This window comes from Leuciscus leuciscus (assembly GCF_965113295.1).
Source record: "Leuciscus leuciscus genome assembly, chromosome: 23".
Taxonomy (NCBI): domain Eukaryota; kingdom Metazoa; phylum Chordata; class Actinopteri; order Cypriniformes; family Leuciscidae; genus Leuciscus; species Leuciscus leuciscus.
This window is the reverse complement of record NC_138747.1, coordinates 32,945,137-32,968,615: the sequence shown is the minus strand read 5'-3', so window position 1 is coordinate 32,968,615 and position 23,479 is coordinate 32,945,137. Positions and strand designations below refer to the sequence as shown.

Here is a 23,479-nt window from a genome sequence, read left to right as displayed (position 1 = left end):
TTATTTATGATTTTGAGCTCTTTTCTTGTGCTTTGGGTCAGTAGTGGTGTAGTCTGGCATCATGCCTCACTGTTCAGCTGAAGCCTCAGAGGAACAGTGCTGCTGGTCTTCTGCAGTCGCTCCAGGGCTTTCTGAACCGGCCTTCTCAGAGATCTGGTTTCAGCCGTTGATACGTCCCTTCTTCTGCCCGTCCTGGCAGAGTAACCACTGTTCCTTTAACACTGAACTTGCGAACTATGCTTCCAACAGTGTCTCGAGGAACATTTAGTGCCTTCGCTATCTTTCTGTATCATGTGCCTTGTTTGAGAAGGGCGATGATATCTTCTCTTTTTGGACCATTCTTTTGCCATATTTCTAACATTCAGTCAAACGTGACACTCAACAATCCACACCAGTTCAGATATCTCATGTGTTCTAGCTCAAGCACACCTGGTGCAACTAATGAAGCCCTTGATTTAAAAAAAAGTACTTTTTAAAAAAAAGACTTTTGTTTGATTTGTTCGTGTGTGAGTGTGTGTGTGTGTGTGAGTGAGTGAGTGAGTGTGTGTGTGAGTGTGTGTGTGTATGTGTGTGTGTGTGTGTGTGTAAAGAATGACTGATCTGTTTATCGTCAGTGTTTGACAGAAGGCAGACGGAGGAACTGAAGCCTGTCGTCACGCGAGCTGATGAACATTAATGAAGTTGCCATGAAATCGACACCACAGTTCCTCAGGATTGTCAGCGGCAACCGGATCCGCGTGAAGCGTCGACGTCACTGAAACAAACACACACACACACACACACACACACACACACACACACACACATTCTCTCTGTTCACTCAGAGTTCGGTCTCACACAGAGTCTGTCCGTGTTCTTCCCGATGGACAAGAGTGTGATCAAACTCAACCACTGTGAGAAGGACATCTTCTGCTTCTTCGTCCCGGATCAATGTCCTGAATGCGGGATGAGTTTCAGTGGGAAGAGGCTTGAGGAGGCGCCGGTCAGCATTCCCAACCCCTTCTCTAACGGACACAAAGTCCCGTGCGCTTTCCTCGTGGCCTCAGCAGAACACAGTGTGCTCAGGTACGACTTTAACATCGCTCTTATAAGAGCAAATCCTCATGTAGAGATTCACTGAACAGTTTCTCGGACTGACGCTGTGCTTTTGCAGGGACTTTGACGGCCACTCGGATCTACACACAGGAATCACTAACACTAACGGTATGTGCTGTCATTTTAACACACAAAAGTGCTACAGTATATAAAGAAATTTGTATTTGCTAGTGTATGTAGTTTTAGTTTTCTTATAATCAGGGTTAAAACTACAAACATAAAAAAAATCTACTTTTTTTTAACTCAAAATAAAATGTATATATTAATTTCAACATTTCTCATTTAGTTTATGTTAAAGTACAAAAATTTGAAATTAAATGAAAATGGACAACATCATAAAAACTGATTCAAATCAGATCTGATAACAGACTCTAAACTGTAATGTGGACTCTTCTGTAAAGCTGCTCTAAAACGATGTGTATTGTGAAAAGCGCTATACAAATAAATGTGAATTGAATGAATCCAGGAATAGTCTATAACTACACGAGGGCCGGAGTCCAGCGGGAACAGGAGGGATGGGAACGCTGTGTGTGTGTGCCGCTGGTCCAGCCCGACATGTTCAGTCTCATAAACCAGTGGGACCAGTACCTGGAGAAGTTCTCCTCCCATCAGATGTGGGACCCACTGTGGCACAGGTCAAAGACTACACACACACACAGACACAGACACAGACACAGACACAGACACACACACACACACACACACACACACACACACACACACACACACACACACACACACACATTCTTGTACATCTATCTTTATGAGGACATTCATTGACACACTGCAATCTCTAGCCGATTACCCTAACCTTACCCATCACAACTAAGTGCCTAACCCGACCCCTGACCCTAAACCGACCCTTAACCTCACTATAACCTTATCCCTAAAACCAAGTCTTGACCCTCAAACAGGCCTTTAAAGGCTCTCAGAAACTGAGGACCGGTCAACATGTCCTCACTTTACTCTCTTTGTCCTCACTCTAATGGTCTAAAACTCAAACTGGTCCTCACAAAGATAGTTGTACAAGTACACACACACACACACACACACACACACACACACACACACACACACACACACAGAAAACTGCATCCAACGGAATCCTCACATTCTTTCAACTCAAATTTAAAATAACTCACAATTTCATGCACAACCCTTTTAATTCCACTCTAAATATCTCACATTGGGAGTCTCTGCCGAGCTCTTGTGGAAAAAAATGTGTGTGTATTCGTGGTTCAAGTGAAGACAAAAGTCCTGGGGTCTTGGACCCCCTCCAATGAAACTCAATTTAAAATAAAAAAAAGTACTCTCCTCACGTCATCCAAGATGTTCATGTCTTTCTTTCTTCAGTGGAAAAGAAATGAAGGTTTTTGAGGAAACCATTCCAGGATTGTTCTCCATATAGTGTCTTCAATGGGGTCCAACGGGTTGAAGGTCCAGATGTGAGTTTCAGTGCAGCTTCAAAGTCTCGACACGATCCAGCCGAGGAATTAGAGTCTCATCTAGACAAACCAGCGACATTTTAGAACAAAATAAACATTTATATACTTCTTAACCACTAATGCTCGTCTTGCACTGTTTTCCTAAAAAAATTAATAATTTCTTTTCGACTGAAGAAAGAAAGACATGAACATCTTGGATAACGTGGAGGAGAGTAAAGAAGTTTAGTTCTGAAGGTGACTGCTCCTGTAAGTGTGTGGTGTTGATTATGTTCCAGCTTTAACGAGGAAACACACAACTGCTACAGCTTCACGCTAACCTTCATCAACTGTGTTCTGGCGGCGCAGTCCAAGCCGGGCCTGAGCAAAGACCGGTTCACACACACCTTCGTCCTGCCTCGGATCAGAAGAGCCTCCAAGTACATGATGTTGTGCCGTGAGATTTCCCAGAATCACTTCCACATCGTCGACAGTCCGAGGAGAAACTCGCGGGAGAGTCCGAGTGAGGCGGACGAGGACCACAAGAACTTCTGAGATGTTGTTTAATCATTCATGTATCTTGTATCAAGGTGGAATTTGATTGAATGATGCGTAAATGTGCCTGTTAATCTGTTATGAGCTGAAATTACACTTTGGTAAAGCTTCTCAAAATCAGACATATTTCACTTCCAGAAACACTGTACGGTTTAGATATACTTGAGTCATGATGAATGTGACACTGAGAACCAGGGGGGCCCGGGCCCTATGCATAGGCAGTCCTGATGGGCCCCCATGTTCCTCAACAGATATAGATATAGTTATTATAGCCTATTAATTTAAAATTAAACATGTTTTAAATTAGGCTATTATCATGGTGTGTTGTATGCAAACAGCATCATTAGTGTACAGTTTATTTAGCCTTTACCTCAGATTACATGTATAACCAAATTATCATCTGAAAGTGTATGTTCTGCTTTCAATGGGTCGTCTCAGTTCATTTTTAGCACTAATGATCGCGAAGATATTCAAGCAGTTTAGCACTATAGATTTCGTGTTCTAGTTTGTGCTCACCTTTCTTTGAAAAGAAGTCAGTTACCAATTGTTTCCCCTCATTTTGTTTTCTTTCCTTCTCCTGTCTTTCCTTTCTTTTTCGGTGGCCTGCTTTGGCTTTGAGAAAGACATTTCTACAGCAGAAGTCTGCGCTCCACCAGATGCTCAACTAACCATAGATATCATATAATAAAGGCTAAATGTCTCGTCCGCACTGCTGGCCAATGGAGGTCGACGTCCGCACACGGCGGCCATCTTGCCACAGGGAGCTCGCTCACTCGTAACATTGTGTTAATGGTGCATGTACTTTTTAAATAACCATAACTTGCTCAATTTTCTACCGACTTTCAAACGGTTTGGTTTGTTATAAACGTCAGAGATGTAGTTATGACACTGCATACTTATCAATAAATATATTATATATTTAAACATGTTAAAGCATCCAGAATTATAGCCACGTTAATAACGTTTGTAAGAAACCAAACCGTTTGTAAATCCGTCAAGATTTCAGCGAGATAAGAGGATTTGTGTTCGTGCTGATCACTCACCTTACTTCAGATACCACAGAGCTCGCCAGAAAGCTTCCCTGTGACAAGATGGCCGCCGGTGATGCCGTTCGAGACTCCGCCTTAAGACATCTAGCCTTATATGGATATCTATGCAACTAACTAACATAAACAAAATGCGCGCAGATGGACTAAACCATTTGGTGCATTAGCAAAGGGTGGGACCGTGAGACCTTAGGTAGTCTTTACTTTTTTGTATACAAAATGTAGTCAATCAACCAAGTTATTCAGCCAATACACTAACTTTACATTTCATCTGACATTCGTTATGACATTTAATTAGGAAATTAAAATATATAGGTAAAATAGAATATATTCCAGACTTTTCAAGGTCCCTCTCTCCCCTTGGGGCCGCTGGTAATCAGTACTGGTTTTACCCCCAGTCCAACGCCCCTGCTGAGAACGACAACTGTCAATGTTTTTATCGTTCATTAGCTGAAATAAAATCATTCTGAATGTGATTACAACCTATGTGTCGTTGTCGGTATATCTGTAATGCGGAATCTTAATAAAAAAACAATTACATATACTGCGTTAGAGCAACCTGAGGGTCACAGCACTCACATATTGTTGTCCTATTATTAGTTTAACTGGTTCTATTGCTCTTCTCATTTGTAAGTCGCTTTGGATTAAAAAAGTGTCTGCTAAATGATTAAATGTAAATGTATTCTTTTAAATTTAGACTGATTTTTAAAACGATAACTTGATCAGTATGGTCGTCGTTGGTGTGAATGTGTCTTTGGTCTAGAATTTGAGTTCTGTTCACATTCGTGCTAGCATTTTAGCTGCTTTTCCACTGTCGGGCCAAATAACCATTCTCACTGCGTACACTAGGGCTGTTGAATGCTTGAATCTGATTGGTTGACAAACATTCTAAGGTGTGCAGTTGTTTTCAGGTGAATGCACAGCTAAAGTAGTTCCAGGCAGGTTTTGACCGCATCACAGTTCCATATCACTTTGCCGAATGATTTCAGTTATTTCAGAGCAAAAGAACCAAAACTCACAACGACACAGACCAAGCAAATACATATGTGACACAATTTTTTACATTTATGCATCATCTGAAATCTGAATAAATAAGCTTTCCATTGATGTATGGTTTGTTAGGATAGGACAATATTTGGTTGAGATACAACTACTGAAAAATCTGGAATCTGATGGTGCAAAAAAAAAAATCGAAACATTGAGAAAATCTCCATTTATGTTCACTATTGTGTTGCATTCACTCACACAAATAAATGTTTTATATATTTACGGTAGGAAATTAACAAAACATCTTCATGGAACATTATCTTTACTTAATATCCTAAAGATTTTTGGCATAAAAGAAAAATCTATAATTTTGACCCATACAAATATACCCGTGCGTCATGTGACTGGTTTTGTGGTCCAGGGTCACATATAGTAAACAACAGGATAAAAACGACATTATTTCCTTGTTTTTTGCCACAAAATTACGTTTCATTATGTATGGAAAACACTCTTTCTTCCCACTAAACCACACACACACACACACACACACTCGCACAGAAACGTGTTGTCAGCGCTGCTCTGACGATTTCATCAGTGAAATAGCGTAACAACCTAAAAGCTACACGACGTTTCTCTCTAGCGAAGTAATAACGGCGCTGTTCTTGAAGCAGAGAAACGTACAGTTCAGTATTAGTAGAGATGCTTCTGCCGAACACTGAGAGACAAGCTGCGCTTGTCCAAGCGCAGCTTGTCTCTCAGTGTTCGGCAGAAGCATCTATATCCATATATGAATGGATACTAATTCAATATCCAAGATGGCGCCGCGGATGGCTGCCTCGGTGTGGAGCTCTCCAGTTATTGTGTTGTTTTTGTTGGTTTGTTCTGCGTTTAGTCATTCTTTTCCTATCAGTTTCACCAAAGACGAACTACTGGACATTAGGAAACACACACCAGACAACTTTTTTACAGATTTTGATTACTCAGACGTTTTACTGGACATTCTCGTCGGAGGGGCAGCGGTGTTGTTCAAACGCGCGGTCAGACGCAAACGCGGGAAGCGCGCTGGCGCGCTGGTTAAACTCCGCGAGCGCGGCCTCCGTACTGCACTCCCCAGTATTCATCTTGCGAATCTCCGATCTCTTCCTAACAAAATGGACGAACTTCTTCTCCTCACCCGCACTAACAAGGATTTTTTAAACTCCGCTGCTCTGTGCTTCACTGAAACCTGGCTGAGTGAAGCCATACCGGACAACGCACTACATCTGCCGGGCTTTCAGCTGTTCCGAGCGGATCGCATCGCGGAACTAACGGGGAAAACGAGAGGTGGTGGATTGTGTTTCTACATTAACGAAAGTTGGTGTTCAGATGTAACAACACTGAAGAAGATGTGCTCTCCTAATTTAGAGGCACATTTCATAAACTGTAAACCTTTCTACTCGCCGCGGGAGTTTTCCTCATTCATTCTCGCGAATGTTTACATTCCTCCAGACGCGTGTGTGAGCGCGGCGATACAACAGCTGGCTGAACATATAGCTGAAATGGAACAAAGGTACCCAGACTCTCTTTTAATCATTCTTGGGGATTTTAACAAAGCAAATCTCTCCCGTGAACTGCCAAAATACAGACAGCATGTTACATGTCCTACCAGAGACAGTAATATATTGGACCACTGTTACACCACGATAAAGAATGCGTATCACTCCGTCCCACGGGCAGCTTTGGGGCTCTCTGATCATTGTTTGGTTCATCTTATACCGACCTACAGGCAGAAACTGAAATCAGCTAAACCTGTAATAAGGACTGTAAAAAGATGGACCAACGAAGCAGAGCAGGATCTACAGGCCTGCTTCGATTGCACTGATTGGACTGTTTTTGAAGCTGCAGCCACCGATCTGGATGAGCTCACAGATACTGTAACATCATATATCAGTTTCTGTGAGGATACATGCATTCCTACCAGGACATTCTTATCATTCACTAATGATAAACCATGGTTTACTGGGAAACTCAAACAGCTTCGTCATGCCAAAGAGGATGCTTACAGAAGTGGGGATAAAATCTTGTATAACCAGGCCAGAAACAGACTGACAAAGGAGATCAGAGTTGCTAAAAGAAGCTACTCTGAAAAGCTGAAAAACCAGTTTTCAGCCAACGACCCGGCATCAGTCTGGAGAGGCCTGAGGAACATCACCAACTACAAATCACCATCCCCCCGATCTGTGGAGAATCAACAACTGGCTGACACTCTCAATGCATTCTATTGCAGGTTTGAGAAGCCCAGACTCACACCTCACACCCGCTCTGATGTGCACTTCACACATCCACCATCACCTCCTGCAACCCCTCTCCTCCCCCCTTCTGCCATCCAACCTGAGCTTAAGGTCTGTGTGGAGGACGTGAGCCGAGTCTTCAAAAAACAGAAGACTAGGAAAGCTTCAGGCCCAGACGGCATCTCATCTGCTTGTCTAAAAGCCTGCGCTGACCAACTGGCCCCAGTCTTCACGCAGATCTTCAACAGATCATTGGAGCAGTGTGAAGTTCCCTGCTGCTTCAAACGCTCCACTATCATTCCGGTTCCCAAAAAAACTAAAATCACTGGACTTAATGACTACAGACCTGTCGCTCTCACGTCTGTGGTCATGAAGTCGTTTGAAAGACTGGTGTTGGCCTATCTGAAGGACATCACTGGACCCCTTCTGGATCCCTTTCAGTTTGCTTACAGAGCAAACAGGTCTGTGGATGATGCAGTCAACATGGGACTGCACTATATCCTGCAACATCTTGACAGACCTGGGACTTATGCACGGATCTTATTTGTGGACTTCAGTTCGGCCTTCAATACCATCATCCCTGATCTTCTCACAGCCAAACTGACTCAGCTCTCCATGCCATCCTCAATCTGTCAGTGGATCTCCAGCTTCCTGACAGACCGGCAGCAGCGAGTGAGACTGGGGAAGCTCACATCCAGGACCCTCACCATCAGCACTGGCGCCCCCCAAGGGTGCGTTCTCTCCCCACTGCTCTTCTCCCTGTACACTAATGACTGCACTTCTAAAGACCCCTCTGTCAAGCTCCTGAAATTTGCAGACGACACCACCGTCATCGGTCTCATCCAAAATGGTGACGAGTCTGCTTACAGACTGGGGGTTGAACAGCTGGCTGTCTGGTGCAGCTATAACAACCTTGAGCTGAACACGCTCAAAACAGTGGAGATGATTGTGGATTTCAGGAGAAAATCCCCAGCACTCCCCCCTCTCACCATCATGAACAGCACTGTGGAAGCAGTGGAGTCATTCAGGTTCCTGGGCTCTACCATCTCTCAGGACCTGAAGTGGGCAAATCACATTGACTCCATTGTGAAAAAGGCCCAGCAGAGACTGTACTTCCTTCGCCAGCTGAAGAAGTTCAATCTGCCACAGGAGCTGCTGATCCAGTTCTACTCAGCCGTCATTGAGTCTGTTTTAAGCACTTCCATCACTGTCTGGTTTGGTTCAGCTACCAAATCGGACATCAGGAGACTACAACGGACAGTCCGGACAGCAGAGAGGATTATTGGTGCCCCCCTGCCAACCCTCCAGGACCTGTACTCTTCCAGAGTGAGGAAGAGAGCAGGTAAAATCATCACAGACTCCACTCACCCTGGACACCCCCTGTTTGAACTGTTACCGTCAGGACGGCGACACAGATCACTGGCCACAAGAACATCCAGGCACAGGAACAGTTTCTTTCCACAGGCCATTTCCCTTCTGAACACTTAACATGCCCCCCAAGGCATATGCCTGCAAGTGCAATACTCCCACTGTCTAGTGCAATATTCTCTAACTCAGGTGATATTTATATTTATATTATTCATACTACTCAAAATACTGTAAATATGTTCATAATCTGTAACATGCACTAGACTCCCACTGTCTAGTGTAATATTCTCTAACTCAGGTGATATTTATATTTATATTATTCATACTTCTCAAAATACTGTAAATATGTTCATAATCTGTAAATGTTTATTCAGACTAAACCCAACTGTGACCCCTTTTTTTTACTTTTTATACTATTTTATTTTATTTTTTTATATATTTTATTCTTAGAATTTGTATTACTATGTTTCTTTTTGTATTTGTACAGTGCCCTCCACAATTATTGAACCCCCTGGTAAATATGATCAAAATTGGCTGTAAAAAATAAATCTGCATCGATTATCCTTGTGATCTTTCATTCAAAAAATGTGCAAAATTCTAACCTTTCATTGAAGTAAAAGAATTGAAAGTGGGGGGGAAATCACATTATGAAATAAATGTTTTTCTCCAAAACATGTTGGCCACAATTATTGAAACCCCTAGAATTTTTTACGAGTAAAATATCTCTGAAGTATATTCCCATTAATATTTACCTTTTTTAGTACACCAGGGTGACTAGGAACATGAAACTGTCCAGCTATGACTTCGTGTTTCACAGGAGTTTAAATATGAGGAAACACAAAGGCCAAATCCCCTTAATCATCCATCACAATGAGTAAAACCACAGAATACAGTTCTGATGCGTAGCAAAAGATTGTTGAGCATCACAAACTAGAAAGTGGCTGTAAGACAATAGCTAAAGAATTGAAAATCCCCATTTTGACCATCAGGGCAATAATTAAGAAGTTATAACCAACTAAAGATGTTATGAATCTGCCAGGAAAAGGACGTGTGTCTATACTGTCTTAATGCACGGCGAGGATGAAAGTTTGAGTGGCCAAAGACTCTCCAAGGATCACAGATGGAGAATTGCAGAGATTAGTTGAGTCTTAGGGTCAGAAAGCCTAAAAAAAAAATTATCAAACAACCCCTACATCCCCACATGTTGTTTGGGAGGGTTTAAAAAAAAAACCTCCTCGCTCATCCAAAAACAAATTCCAGCAAATTTAATTGTCAGACACGACTGGATCTTCAAACAACACAGGGTTCTGTGGTCAGATGAGACTAAAACAGAGCTTTTTGGCAGCAAACACACTAGATGGGTTTGGTGAACACAAGGATAAAAAGTACCCCATGTGTACAATTTAATATACATTGGATCTTTAATGTTGTGGGCATATTTTTCTGCTGGAGGTCCTGGACTTCTTGTTCAGATACATGGCATTGTGGATTCTATCAAATATCAACAGATAAAAAATCAAAACCTGACGCCTTCTGCTAGAAATCTTATAATGGGCCGTGGTTGGATCTTCCATCAGGACAACGATCCAAAACAAACATCAAAATCAAAACAAAAATTTGTTGTGGAGCACAAAATGAAGCTTCTGCCATGACCATCCCAGTTCCCTGACCTGATGAGTGGGCTGAACTGAAGAGGAGAAGCACCAACATGGATCTGGGAATCTGAAGGATCTGGAGAGATTCTGTGTGGAGGAATGGTCTCTGATCTCTTGTCAGTTATTCTCCAAACTCATCAGGCATTATAGGAGAAGACTCAGAGCTGTTATCTTGGCAAAAGGAGATTGCAAAAAGTATTTAATAAAAGGGTTTCAATAATTGTGGCCAACGTGTTTTGGAGAAAAACATTTATTTCATAATGTGATTTTCCCCCCACTTTCAATTCTTTTACTTCAATGAAAGGTTAGAATTTTGCACATTTTTTGAATGAAAGATCACAAGGATAATCGATGCAGATTTATTTTTTACAGCCCATTTTGATCATATTTACCAGGGGGTTCAATAATTGTGGAGGGCACTGTATATGTGCACTGGAAGCTTCAGTACCAAGAAAAATTCCTTGTGGGTGCAAGCACACTTGGCAATAAAGCTCTTTCTGATTCTGATTCTGATTCCATTACAGACTTAAGCAAAACTTCTGCAATATTTTCTAAATGTCGATAAAAAACGTTCCATTAACCGATGTTATGGGACTAAACAACATTTTTTCCTCTCGCATTTAATCATTTGAAAAATCATGGTGACGGATGTTGATAGGTTTACATATGTCTCAGCCACACCGCACTAGCCATTATTATTCCCGGAAGGAGTCGTAGGCGTGTGTCCAAGCTTTAATGGCCAGGAAAGCCCCTTATACTGGGAGCGGCACGGATGAGGTGTTTCTGGGTGTTTCTCCCTCATTTCTGCTTTGAAGTCCGGATAAATTGTGGCATTTCTTGTTTTGAATCCAGTATTCCCGTAATTCCTTTGTCTTTTATGAGTTTAATAAAAACGTCTTCTCTCCAAACATACAGCGCCATCTTTAAAGAATGAGCGACTTTTACGTTCGTCAGGTGACCTGGACATGCCAACCGTTTTCCATTGGACTTTTGCGAAATATTATTTTTTCGAATTGCCTGAAAAACCACCTCTTGCGAGCGTAAAATCTTTTTTGCGATATACAGGAGTTTTTGCGAGATTGACATGTTTCCATTGGCCGTATTTTCAATTCGCAGTTTGAAGGGTAATGGATACGCGGCTACACAGACTCAGGTAATTCACACGCTTCATCTCTCGCTCTCATAACTGCATTAATAACTGCATTCGTCTGCTATTAGTGGCTCAAGTCTCCATTATTAGCTCTAAAATGATGTTTTGGAATTAGCAACGGAGGCGTGGGATGAGATGCACATCATCTGACCAATGTCTTGAGATGTAACTGTAATATAAGCAGAATAATTCACTCCAGACCGTTGAATTATTAGAGAATAAAGCACAGCTGAGGTGTAAAGGCCACTCTGCTGTTCTTTTCTAACAATTCAACAGACCGTCATTAATTATTCCTTCCTTCACCTTTAGAACCGTTCGGCCCGATGACGGAAAAGTTGCTTTAGTGATAAAACACAATGGACACTGGTCTTCTCTCGGTGTATTTATTGTTGAACACTCTTTAACTTGAGTCTGGATGTTGTTTAAACAAGCTCTGCACATTATTAAAAAAATAAATAAATAGCAACCTAATATTTTGAAGCAAAATAAACTGGAATGTAGAAAGGAATGCAGGTTTAAACGTCCTCCTGTTCGGTCCGCTCTCTTGAGGAGACCCATCTGCTCACCAGCACCTCCTGAAACACACACCATTACAGATCCAGACGTGTAGAGGAACTCTGAGACACACACACACACACACACACACACACACACACTGTCTTTCTGTCTCACCTGTACAGTGAACCGCTTCACACACTCGGGAGACGACAGCATGTCTTCTGTCAGATCTGATGGAGTGATGACGTAGCAAAGCATCAGTTCCTGCACAGAAAACATACGCAACGTCACAGAACACACTAAACTTTTCAACAAATACACACTTTTTGCACTGTCCGTAAATTAAGTTATATATTCAATTATATTAGGGCAGTGGCATCACACAAAAAACAACACCACATACATTAAAACCAATCATATTCCACATTAGGGCTGTCACTTTTGAGAAAAATCTAATTCGAACGGATATCAAATATCAAGCAATGTTTTCGAATATATTGGAATATCTACGAGCCCCCTGGACGCCTGGCCGTCTGCTGTCTCTCTAACTCCGCTGCCTCATTTGGATGGTAACTTGACAGGTGAGCGCGAAGATTGAATGTCGAGGATTCGTAAGTAACCCGTTTTTTTGCAAATTTGGCAAACTACCTTATCTTTAATGGTTACTTTACCATCTACGGTGTAGAAGTTGGGGTCGTAATTGTCCGCTCAGGCGTTCTGTGCGTTATCTTCCATTTTCAAGAGGGTGGCTATTATTTGCTTGATTTGGTCATGGGTCTACGCTACAATACGTTTAGAGCGCCCTCTACTGGATGAGATGGCAAACTATAAAATAAAAAACAAACGGTCTAATCATAGACTGTAAAAAATGCACTACACATGGCACTTTAAAAACCGAACTGTTTATTTATAGTTCGATTACGGATATTTCACGTCATGTTCGAATGCATATTCAAATATCGAATAAAAAGTGACAGCCCTATTCCACATGCACATATCTACATATTACAACACTCCAATGCACCGTGCTTTACAATAAAATTGACACGACAAAAAAACAACACTTAGGCCCAATCCCAATTCTATTTTATACCCCTTCGCCTACCCCTTACCCCTTGAAACAGAGTGGCAAGGCGTAAATGGGACACCACTACTACACCGTTACACGTCATTATACGTCGTTGCTAGCGCCTACGTCACAGGAGATGCGCCAATGTTTATCACAAACTTCCAAGATGTCGTCGTCAGCTGTAGTCTTGCGTGAGTTACAGCTATTTTTTTGCATTTTTCTTCTGAAGTTCGCAGAAAACAACGGAGATGACGATATCTTCGACGCCTAATGGTACGTTCACACCGGATGCGAATAGAGCATCTGGCGCGAGTGATTTCAATGTTAAGACGCGTTTACGCGCGTCTGGAAGTCTTGCGGCGTGAATGAGGTGTTTAGCGCGGCGCGGTGGACGCGAACTCGCCTCATTCGCGCGTCCACTTCGCTTCAAACTTTTGCTTTTTACACGCGTCATATTGTTAACGAACTTTAGCGATTTTTTTTGCTGCAACCGTTTCTTTGAAGAACATGACCGTAAATATGAACACAAGATTGAATGTGACATAAAGAAAATGATTATTGGCAGTCATGTTGCCTCTGTAGCCGGTGTATGCAGGTACATTTCTCATACCCCTTCGTTTTAAGTATGGTCCCGAAAAATCTTCGTTTCAAGGGCTATCTGGCCCTTCCCCCTACCCCTCCAACCAGGGCCGGCTTTGCCGACAGGCGACACAGGCGGCCGCCTGGGGCGCCATCTGCTGGACGGGGCGCAAAATTGCAGAATAAAAAAATAAAATAAAAAGTTAATTAAATGTATGTATCGTATTATGAAAGCTGCGCACACGCTGTACACTTTTACTGTGCACTGTCCACACACTGCTTGTATTTGTCCATTTCTTTTACTAGATTATATTACAATCCTAAAAAACGACTGAGTCACTCTGACAGGCAGCTGTCAAACTCACGCGCGTTGCTCAGCAACCGGGAGTGGCGCGAAAACATCTGACAGCTGGTTTTAGCGCTTTAAATTAGGGGTGTGCAATATGACGATTTTTGATCGTGGACGATTAAAATGTCTCCACGATCTGCTTTTGAAGAAATATCGTAGAATCGTGCATTATATCTGTTCTGGCGCCTCTGTCCCAACATACTGAACAACGTGACGTATATTCACATAAAATGTTAATGCAGCGGAACGGGACACTGCAGCTCACAAAAGTGCACAATTTGCATGTGCTTTAATGCCTTGTCGGTTAAACATTTAATTCCCGTGCTGATGCGCTGTTCTAACGTGTGCGTTTCTCAGCGCGTACAAGTGAAGCTCACATGCACTAAAAGCCTGTCTACCAGTGCCTTGATACTGGACTAAGTTATCTTTCGAGTCTTATTGTGCTTATACTGTTAAATACACACAAGGTTTACATAAACAAAGTCGGTTATGTCTAAAGTGAAAGCAAACTTGAGAAAATTGAGAGAAAATCTGCTTAGCTGTGTCTGAAACCGCTCACTCGTTCACTCATTCACTAATCCCTACATAGTGAATGGCAGTTGAGTGCACTACATCAGCAAAGAGTGAACGAAAATGAGTGAGCGAATTCGGACGCTGACATAATTATCACGCGCCAGAGAGCTCGGACAATTTCGTCATAAACATTACTTACCCATCTTTGATATTTCCTTTTTTGGCTGTATGAATTGTATGTAACAATTGTATGTATGTATTTTTCACGTTTATTGCGTTATTTGATTTAAAAAAAAAGACTTGCTTGTCATATTTATTTACTTTTTACATTTATATGTGAAAATAAAAGAGAACAAAACACTACACAACACATTTGTTTATTCAAATATAGATATAACTGTATATATATATATATATAAATAAATAAATACATAAAACTGTAAAAAACAAAACAAAAAAAAAACGTTATTTAAACATTACTTTCGCGGGGTTTCCAGTCAGTCAAAATTGTTAAGTGTCCTTCAAATGATTGTTTTCTATCTCGTGTGCGCCGTTGCCATGGTGACATTGTTGCCGTCCGTCATATTTATTTTTCATTCGCGCTCTATCGCCTTATCGTGTTGGATTGTGGGAAATAGTGTCTCAGCAAGTGTACATCTGATGTACACTCGAATTCAGAGAGGATTGTGGGTAAAAGTAGTGAACGAATGAAGGGAATGATGTCGTTCACTCAGAATTCGGACACCACTACAAAATGGCCGACACCCTAAATAGTGCACTATATAGTGGATAGGGAGCGATTTCAGACACAGCTCGTCAAATGCGTGTATATTAGACGCGTCGCGCGCAGCTCTTAAAGAGACAGTAGCAATAGTAAACACTCTGCCGCTTGTCCTTAAAGGGATAGTTCACCCAAAAATAAAAATTCTCTCATCATTTACGCACTCTAATGTTGTTCCAAACCTTTTTTAATTTCCTTCTAATAGTTTCTAATATTTTTCTAATATTAATATTTTGAAGAATGTGGCTATCAAAACAGTATAGCTGGTCCCCATTGACTTCCATAGGAGAAAAATATACTATGGTAGTCACTGGGGTATATCAACTGTTTGGTTACCCACGTTCTTCCAAATAACTTTTATTTTCAACAGAAGAAAGAAACTTATTCAAGTTTAAAACAACTTGAGAGAGTAAATTATGATAATTTGAATTTATGATAATTTGAATAAAACAACAAAATGCAAAGAGAAAATCACTCACTGCTCTTGACTGATAACTTTAATAGTAGCTTTAATAAGTATCAATGTATAATTTATACAGTGAAGTCTGTTTTGTTTTATTTTCATATTTGTTCATTTAATTACTTTCTTCAATGCTACTGTTAAATACACCTACTGTAGCTGAAAACGTAAAGCACTGTTTAGCCTATTTAATTTGTATATTAAGTTGTGTATGTGTAATGTGTATCTTTGATCTTAATATTTAATAACAAAGAAAATAATGACAAATATATTTATCTTCACCCGTCTGCCATTTTTTTTTTTTTTTTTTGTTACCTAAGGCTTTGTTTTTAAAATATGGACATTAGATTGGCTGTAATGCTAAGTCACAAAATAGTAACATAAACCAACATAAAAAGAATCGTGATAAAATCGTTAATCGTGATTTTCCTGAAAAAAACCGTGATATGATATTTTTGCCATATCGCCCACCCCTACTTTAAATGATGGGGGGGCACTCTCGCCTTGGGCACCAAATAACCTAGAGCCGGCCCTGCCTCCAACCAAAAGAAAATCGAGACAACCCAACCCCTTCACGAGGAACGTGCAAAACGGAGGGGTAGGGGCAAGGGGTGAATTGGGATTGAGCCATAGAATCCTTAATGAAAAAAATTTGCATTACAAATACGAATGGCTTCTGGCAGGGCCGGCCCGAGGCATAAGCGAACTAAGCGGCTGCTTGGGGCCCCCTCGCCACCAGGGGGCCCCCAATCGATTTTTTTTTTTTTTTTTTACATGTTAGCCTAATTAACTTAAACAAGTGACGTAAATGAATGAAAGGATTAATAATTCAAGACAAGAAAATTCTGATTTCATGATCAATATACCTGCCTACAACTGCTGCTGAGTCTGCCAGTGTTTGAGTGATGCGCATAACCTCGCGTGCATAGACAATTTGTGCGCAGTCACTGTAATGTAATGTTAAGCCATGTCACAAAAATTTGATTTGATCAATGATTTATCCTTTAAATGTAATGATATTCAGAACAGAACAAGAATAAAAAACTAACTATAAACAAGCCGAAAACGAAATAATTTAAAGTGAAAGTGAAAGTAAGCGGCGTTGGGCTCACGTATCTCTCTCATTAGAATCAAAATGTTTCAACATTCGCGATGGATTTGGATGGTAAACTATTCTTTATCATAGGCTTTGAACTTCACTCACTTTCCAATATCGACGGAAAAAATAATCCTCTTCACACGCGCAAAAATGTGCTTGGAAACATCACAGTGGAGCGATGTTTACGCTGAATGGTATGAATTGTACTACTGACTATTTAAACAGAGCAGTGTAATTTTTTATATGTTAGGTTGACTATTTTATTATTATATTTTATTACGGTTATAACGAACAGGCTGCGATGTCAAGATTGCAATGCTGGAATATGTTGTGTGTGTGTGTTTGTGTGTGTGTGTGTGTGTGTGTGTGTGTGTGTGTGTGTGTGTGTGAGGCGCGGGCGCGATCGAACAGTGGAAACATAAAAACATACTCCGTCATGTTCATACAAGACATCATTCAAACTGCAAAGTGTTGCAAAACGTTAGAGGATATTTTGCAAATAATTTTTTTGATATGTTTTGTGACAGTTTGTTTTCAGAAGTTTCAAAGAGTTAGTAAAAGAGTAAAGAAAAAGTTAAAACTTTTTTTAGTATCTATTTTTTATTAAGTATTTATTTTGTATTAATACATAACCTCATTGTATTAATTTGTAATGTAACATTATAGCGTGAAATTTGTGTCAATAATCGTCAAGTACAGGTGACTGCGTGGTGGGAGGGGGCTCCCGAATCAAATTCTGCTTAGGGCCCCCAAAAGGCTCGGGCCGGCACTGGCTTCTGGTACAAAAGTGAACTTGTATCAATGGGGCCTTTAACTTTTTTTTTTTGGTTCTTTTTACAGAAAAGCACCAGTGAAAGTGTGTCTCAGTCCAGCTTAAGTAAGTTCAGTGATGTTTCATTTCTTTAGTAAAAAAGTTATTAGTTATTAATTTAATTCATTTATTTATTACATACACACTAGGGCTGTACTGTCCCAGTCGATTAGTCGATTAATTGGTCGATACGTTCTGGTTCGACCAAAATTCTGATTGGTCGATTTTTTGCCGCGTTCATTTCATCAGTTTTGCCGAGTTTATTTCATCAGTTTTGCCGCGCTGAGGCGCGCTCATTTCATCAGGTGGAAAGCACTAACTGCTAATGGGGGTGTTTTCAGAGTACCCTTGTTTCACTGTAACAGTCTGTCTTCAGAACACCCCCCTTGTTTTCACCTTTTTTGGATTAGCCCAACCCAAGAGAGCGCGATAACTATAGAAGGTTTGATGCTGAATATTATTTATTTAATTGTGAGAGCGTTTAATAGTTAGTCCTCTTCTAACATATCAACAACAAAGAAATCGACAGTGTGGCAGCATTTTGTTAAAATTGATAACAGGAAAAAGGTCGAATGCAAAGTTTGCAAGCAACAGCTCGACGACAAACATGATATATCATCTAAAAGTGGTAAGCTCACTTGTCTGCGTTAGCTTGCCCTGTCTGTTTTGAGTAGGCTATATGAACATATCAGAATGAGCATATTTCAATGTTTTAGTGTGATAACCTAACTTTTTTATTTTTTATTTGGAGCCTAATGCGCAATTGCGCTGTGCTGTTGGTTGTGTTAGTTTTGAGCCTAGGATGCTTTATTTTTCAGTTATGCGCTTTATTTCGTTTCTGCTCTTGATCTGGTTTGTTTAATAAATATTCTTTTTTTATTAAAGTGGACGTGCCTTTTGTGTTTATTAAGAGTAAAAGCTTTAAGTTAATAGTCTATTCGTGTCTCAGCTGCGAAGCTGAGCTCATGTTCAGCCTCGCTCGGTGCGAGGACATGAACGGTGAAATGATAGTGTCTGACAGACAGTTATAACTTATTATAACATATGACAAAAATAATTGTCTAAATTATGTTGCATATTCCTCAACAGTTCTTGTGATGATATCACTAGTTGACAACATAGTACTATTTTCGGAAATCATAAGCTATGATATTGCAGGTGCACGTGATGCAGCGCTGTCAGAGCCGACAGACTCGAGTGTCAGACTCATTTCAGTGCAAAATAATTAGGTCAAAAACGATTTAATATACTGCAAATAGCCTACTAGTTTTTTATGTTTATTTATAATTCATTTAGGCGGACAACAAGGCTACCAAGTCCTGCGCACAGTGCGCATCTAATTAATTTAACGTTTTTTTTTTCTACCGTCATTTTTAGTCGATTTTTAGTCGAAAATTTCAGGACTTCAGTCGACCAAGATTTTCTTTGGTTGAGTACAGCCCTAATACACACACATATATATATATATATATATATATATATATATATATATATATATATATATATATATATATATATATATATATATATATATATATATATATATACAGCCGCTCTGGAGAAAACAGTGATGTCATCGTCCAGCTCAGTTCAGTTCTCATATAGGCCTTCTGTAGCTCCACCCCTTCTCAGCGCTGCGCTCGTTGTCTTTTGCCTTCCGGTCTGTATTTTCACCGCGATTTTGCGTGTTTATTAATGAATGGCTCGTTTTGAAATCTTCCCGGTCGACTGATATTTGTTAAGTCATCTGCTTTAGAAATGACAGTCCTCATGATAACTTTCGTTAACTTTACATTAAGTAAATCCACTTCAAAAGCTAATTACTCCTGGACAGCAGCGCCATAGAGATATACAGAGCAACCGCAAAACCGGAAGTTCAAAGACAATATTCTAAAGATGGCGGCTCCCTCGTTTCTCTGGCGCATAAGGTCTATAATGCTGTCAATGCAGGAAGATCAATAATATTGTTGAATATTAAACGTCCCCAACTAAGCAAGCCAAAGGCGACAGTGGCGAGAAACCAAAACTCCATCAGTGACAGAATGGAGGAAGAAAACGCCCGACGAAGCGGAGAGAACGTTCAAACTGTTTAATGCACAACTTGGTCGTGGATTATTACACTTATACCATGGTTATTTACCAGCATTGACAAGTTAAAACTGTTATTGATGTTTGACAGGAAGGGTAAAAATGACTTATTTTCATCATTAGATCTAGCATTCTGCCCGCTTTAAATCAGATTAAAGAGATAAAGTGCACAAGATTACATTTATTTACATGAATGAATAATAGCATTTATTTGAACGAATTATATAGAGAAAGAGAGATGTGTGTGTGAATTATCTGCGTCTGTGCAGCATCTCTAACTAACAATAGCGTGTTTCCATCCAAAGTTGCAAATTTAGTTCAGAATTATGAGTAATAAAACTGCAAGTTTCTGCAATCAGACTCTTTTCCCTCCATCATAAACGAGTGTGTCTCAGAGCGTCAGACGAAACACAGTAAACGCTGTCATGTTCTCTAGCGTTCGGATGCTGGTGTTCGGGAACACACTCGTGTGAGACGCTTCTGGAGGGAATTACACCAAATCATTCTGATCACACACTCTTTCAGAAACACCAAACCAACATTTGAGATGCTGCGACGCCATTGGTCCACTGGTTACTCCAGTTATTCAGTCCACAGAGGTGACTTAAAGGTATAGCGGAGGATGTTTTACTTCCTGGTGGGTAACCTATACTATTGGTCCTCCTAATTGTCAATCATTCTGGTGAATCAATCAAACTTTTCAAAAAGTGGAGAGGGCGGGTCTTATCTAAAATTTGGAAAGATCCTCCGCTATACCTTTAAGGGATACTAATTAAAATTAGATTTAAAAATGAGTAAAATTAAGATCTTGTTATTAAAGTCAGCATGAAACTGAAGAAGCACTGATCTTTTCTCCTCTATTGTGTCGTATCTCCGAGTGAAACTCTTCTGGAACAAGAACAAATGTAGGCGGGGCTTGATTTTGTCAGTGTGGAATTGATTGGATGGTTGTGGTTTGCTATTGGCTGATCTCATGTGAGTGACAGGTGTCTCGCCCTCGTCATCAGAGAAGAGATGTGATATAAGAGGTGTTGTACCTTCGAGACGTTCCCGGTGGTTCTGCTGAGAGCGGCGAGAGTCCTCCAGCTGAAGGTCCTCAGTGAAGCGCCTCTGAAACACATGTCTGATCTCTCCACCACCACTGAGTAGCTGAACACAAGGCCAAACACAGTAAAGCAGGAGCTCAAAGCATTCAAAGGCTTATAATATATTAAAGCAGTAAAGTTGAAAAAACAGCATAAATTGGGTTCTGAATTCAGTTTAAAGGGATAGTTCACCCAAAAATGCAAATTAGCCCATGATTTACTCGCCCTCAAGCCATCCTAGGTGTATATGACTTTCTTCTTACAGACGAATACAATCAGAGTTATATAAAAAAATGTCCTGGCTCTTCCAAGCTTTATAATGGCAGTGAATGGGTGTTTCTGTTTTGAAGTCTGTAAAAGTGCATCTATTCATCTATTTATCATAATATTATAATATTATCATGGATAGATGCACTTTTATGATGGATGGATGCACTTTTATGATGGATGGATGCACTTTTATGATGGATGGATGCACTTTTATGATGGATGGATGCACTTTTATGATGGATAGATGCACTTTTATGATGGATAGATGCACTTTTATCATGGATAGATGCACTTTTATGATGGATAGATGCACTTTTATCATGGATAGATGCACTTTTATCATGGATAGATGCACTTTTATGATGGATGGATGCACTTTTATGATGGATAGATGCACTTTTATGATGGATAGATGCACTTTTATCATGGATAGATGCACTTTTATGATGGATGGATGCACTTTTATGATGGATGGATGCACTTTTATGATGGATAGATGCACTTTTATGATGGATGGATGCACTTTTATGATGGATGGATGCACTTTTATCATGGATAGATGCACTTTTATGATGATAGATGCACTTTTATGATGGATAGATGCACTTTTATGATGGATAGATGCACTTTTATGATGGACAGATGCACTTTTATGATGGATAGATGCACTTTTATCATGGATAGATGCACTTTTATCATGGATAGATGCACTTTTATGATGGATAGATGCCACTTTTATCATGGATAGATGCACTTTTATCATGGATAGATGCACTTTTATGATGGAGAGATGCACTTTTATGATGGAGAGATGCACTTTTATGGACTTCAAAACAGAAACGGACATTCACTGCCATTATAAAGCTTGGAAGAGCAGGACATTTTTTTCTATAACTCAGATTGTATTCGTCTGAAGGAAGAATGTCATATACACCTAGGATGGCTTGTGTAAATCATGGGCTAATGATTTGCATGTTGGCTGGACTGTATCTTGATGCAACAAAGCAAACTACTTTCAACATAACAAGAACAAACCTTGCATGATAAAACGGTGGTCCTTTTCGGTAGAGCACTAGAAAAGAGAGAAATAAAGGATCAGCTCTGGAACAAATGAGAATCTGAGCTGAAAAAGCAATCTATAGCAACTCTATAGTGCGCTCGAAGCGAGAGTCATGTGTCAAAGCCACCAATGACTCCTGAAGTTCACAGCCAAGACTCGGTTTCAATGAGCGTGCGGTGCGACGGGTCTGAGTGCGAGGAAAGCAATGCTTAAAACACCTGAATAATTCACCTGTCCACCTCCAGTGTTACACACACTACTTGGAAAATCTCTCTCACCCGCTGGACTCGGTTAGTTCAGGGTTAGGCCTAAATGTTTCAGAAGGACACGCCATAAACAACAGTGCTTTTGTGAACAGATGGGCGATTCTACGCCGGTACACACTAGACACGAAAACATGACATTACATGCAAGTCAGTTTAAATGGTTCAAACTGACAACTATTGTTGCATGAACATTAAAGGTTACCTAGATTTAAATATTTTCTGCTTTCAGTCTGTGCGTTGCTTCTTGACATGCAAAGCTTGATATTCTTTGGCTTCTTTTGAAATTATTTTCATTGATGTAGAAAAATGAATACATGAACTGGCCACAATTTGACTTAAATGTAAGTTATTAACTTTGGTTACACTTTATTTTAAGCTGTCCTGGTTACGGTGTAATAATTACACAAATAAGTAATGAGTAATATTAGCAACACGCACTTCTTATAGGATTAGGGCTAATTGCTTGTAATTGTGCATCATTAACTATAGTAAGTACACAAGGACACTAAAATAAAGTTACACCAAATTTGTTTTAATGTAGTGTTACCAATTTGTTTTATTTAAAAGTGTAGTGACCAATTTTTTCTTTAGGTGTAAAGTGTTAAATTTTTCTTCAGAAGTGTAGTGTTACAGACTTCTTTAACCCCCTGAGGTCTACGGTATCGCCGGCGATACCAGCTCGCTTTTTTTTTATTAGTGTAAAAGAAACTCATAAATACTCTGTTGACTTTGATTTTCCATAGGAGTTTCATACATCAATCGATTCTGTTAAATGTGTATTATTTTTGTGTATACTCACAATAAAAACAAAGTGTTGTGCTTTTTGCCAAATAAAGAAAAATAAACACGAAGCGAGTTCTGCCTTCTCTCTGCCAGTGAAGTCCATTCTGAAACGCGTCCGAAAATTAACAATAACTCAGCGAATACTCAGTCAAACAGACATACAGACAGACAGGCATGAAGCTTGAATTCTCTTCTTTTAAATGAAGTCATTTATATAAAAA

The 23,479-nt window shown here is 40.1% G+C and overlaps 2 protein-coding genes across 2 annotated transcripts in view; one reads left to right on the top strand and one right to left on the bottom strand.

The window, feature by feature from the left end:
* Positions 1–584: 584 nt before the first annotated feature.
* On the top strand, positions 585–5,046 carry mkrn2os.2 (MKRN2 opposite strand, tandem duplicate 2). Its single transcript, XM_082156559.1, has 4 exons — positions 585–1,065; positions 1,154–1,203; positions 1,562–1,730; positions 2,816–5,046. The coding sequence occupies exons 1-4, from the start codon at positions 863–865 to the stop codon at positions 3,069–3,071; spliced, it is 678 nt and encodes a 225-aa protein (XP_082012685.1). The 5' UTR covers positions 585–862; the 3' UTR covers positions 3,072–5,046.
* A 6,868-nt stretch (positions 5,047–11,914) lies between these two features.
* tsen2 (TSEN2 tRNA splicing endonuclease subunit) overlaps positions 11,915–23,479 on the bottom strand; it is a 29,172-nt gene continuing 17,607 nt past the window's right edge. Inside the window, exons 8-11 of the mRNA XM_082156504.1 lie at positions 22,185–22,221; positions 20,832–20,943; positions 12,220–12,309; positions 11,915–12,122 (exon numbers count right to left, since the gene is read on the bottom strand). Coding sequence (XP_082012630.1) covers positions 12,063–12,122; positions 12,220–12,309; positions 20,832–20,943; positions 22,185–22,221 — 299 coding nt within the window. The 3' untranslated portion in view covers positions 11,915–12,062. The remainder of the gene's footprint in view (positions 12,123–12,219; positions 12,310–20,831; positions 20,944–22,184; positions 22,222–23,479) is intronic.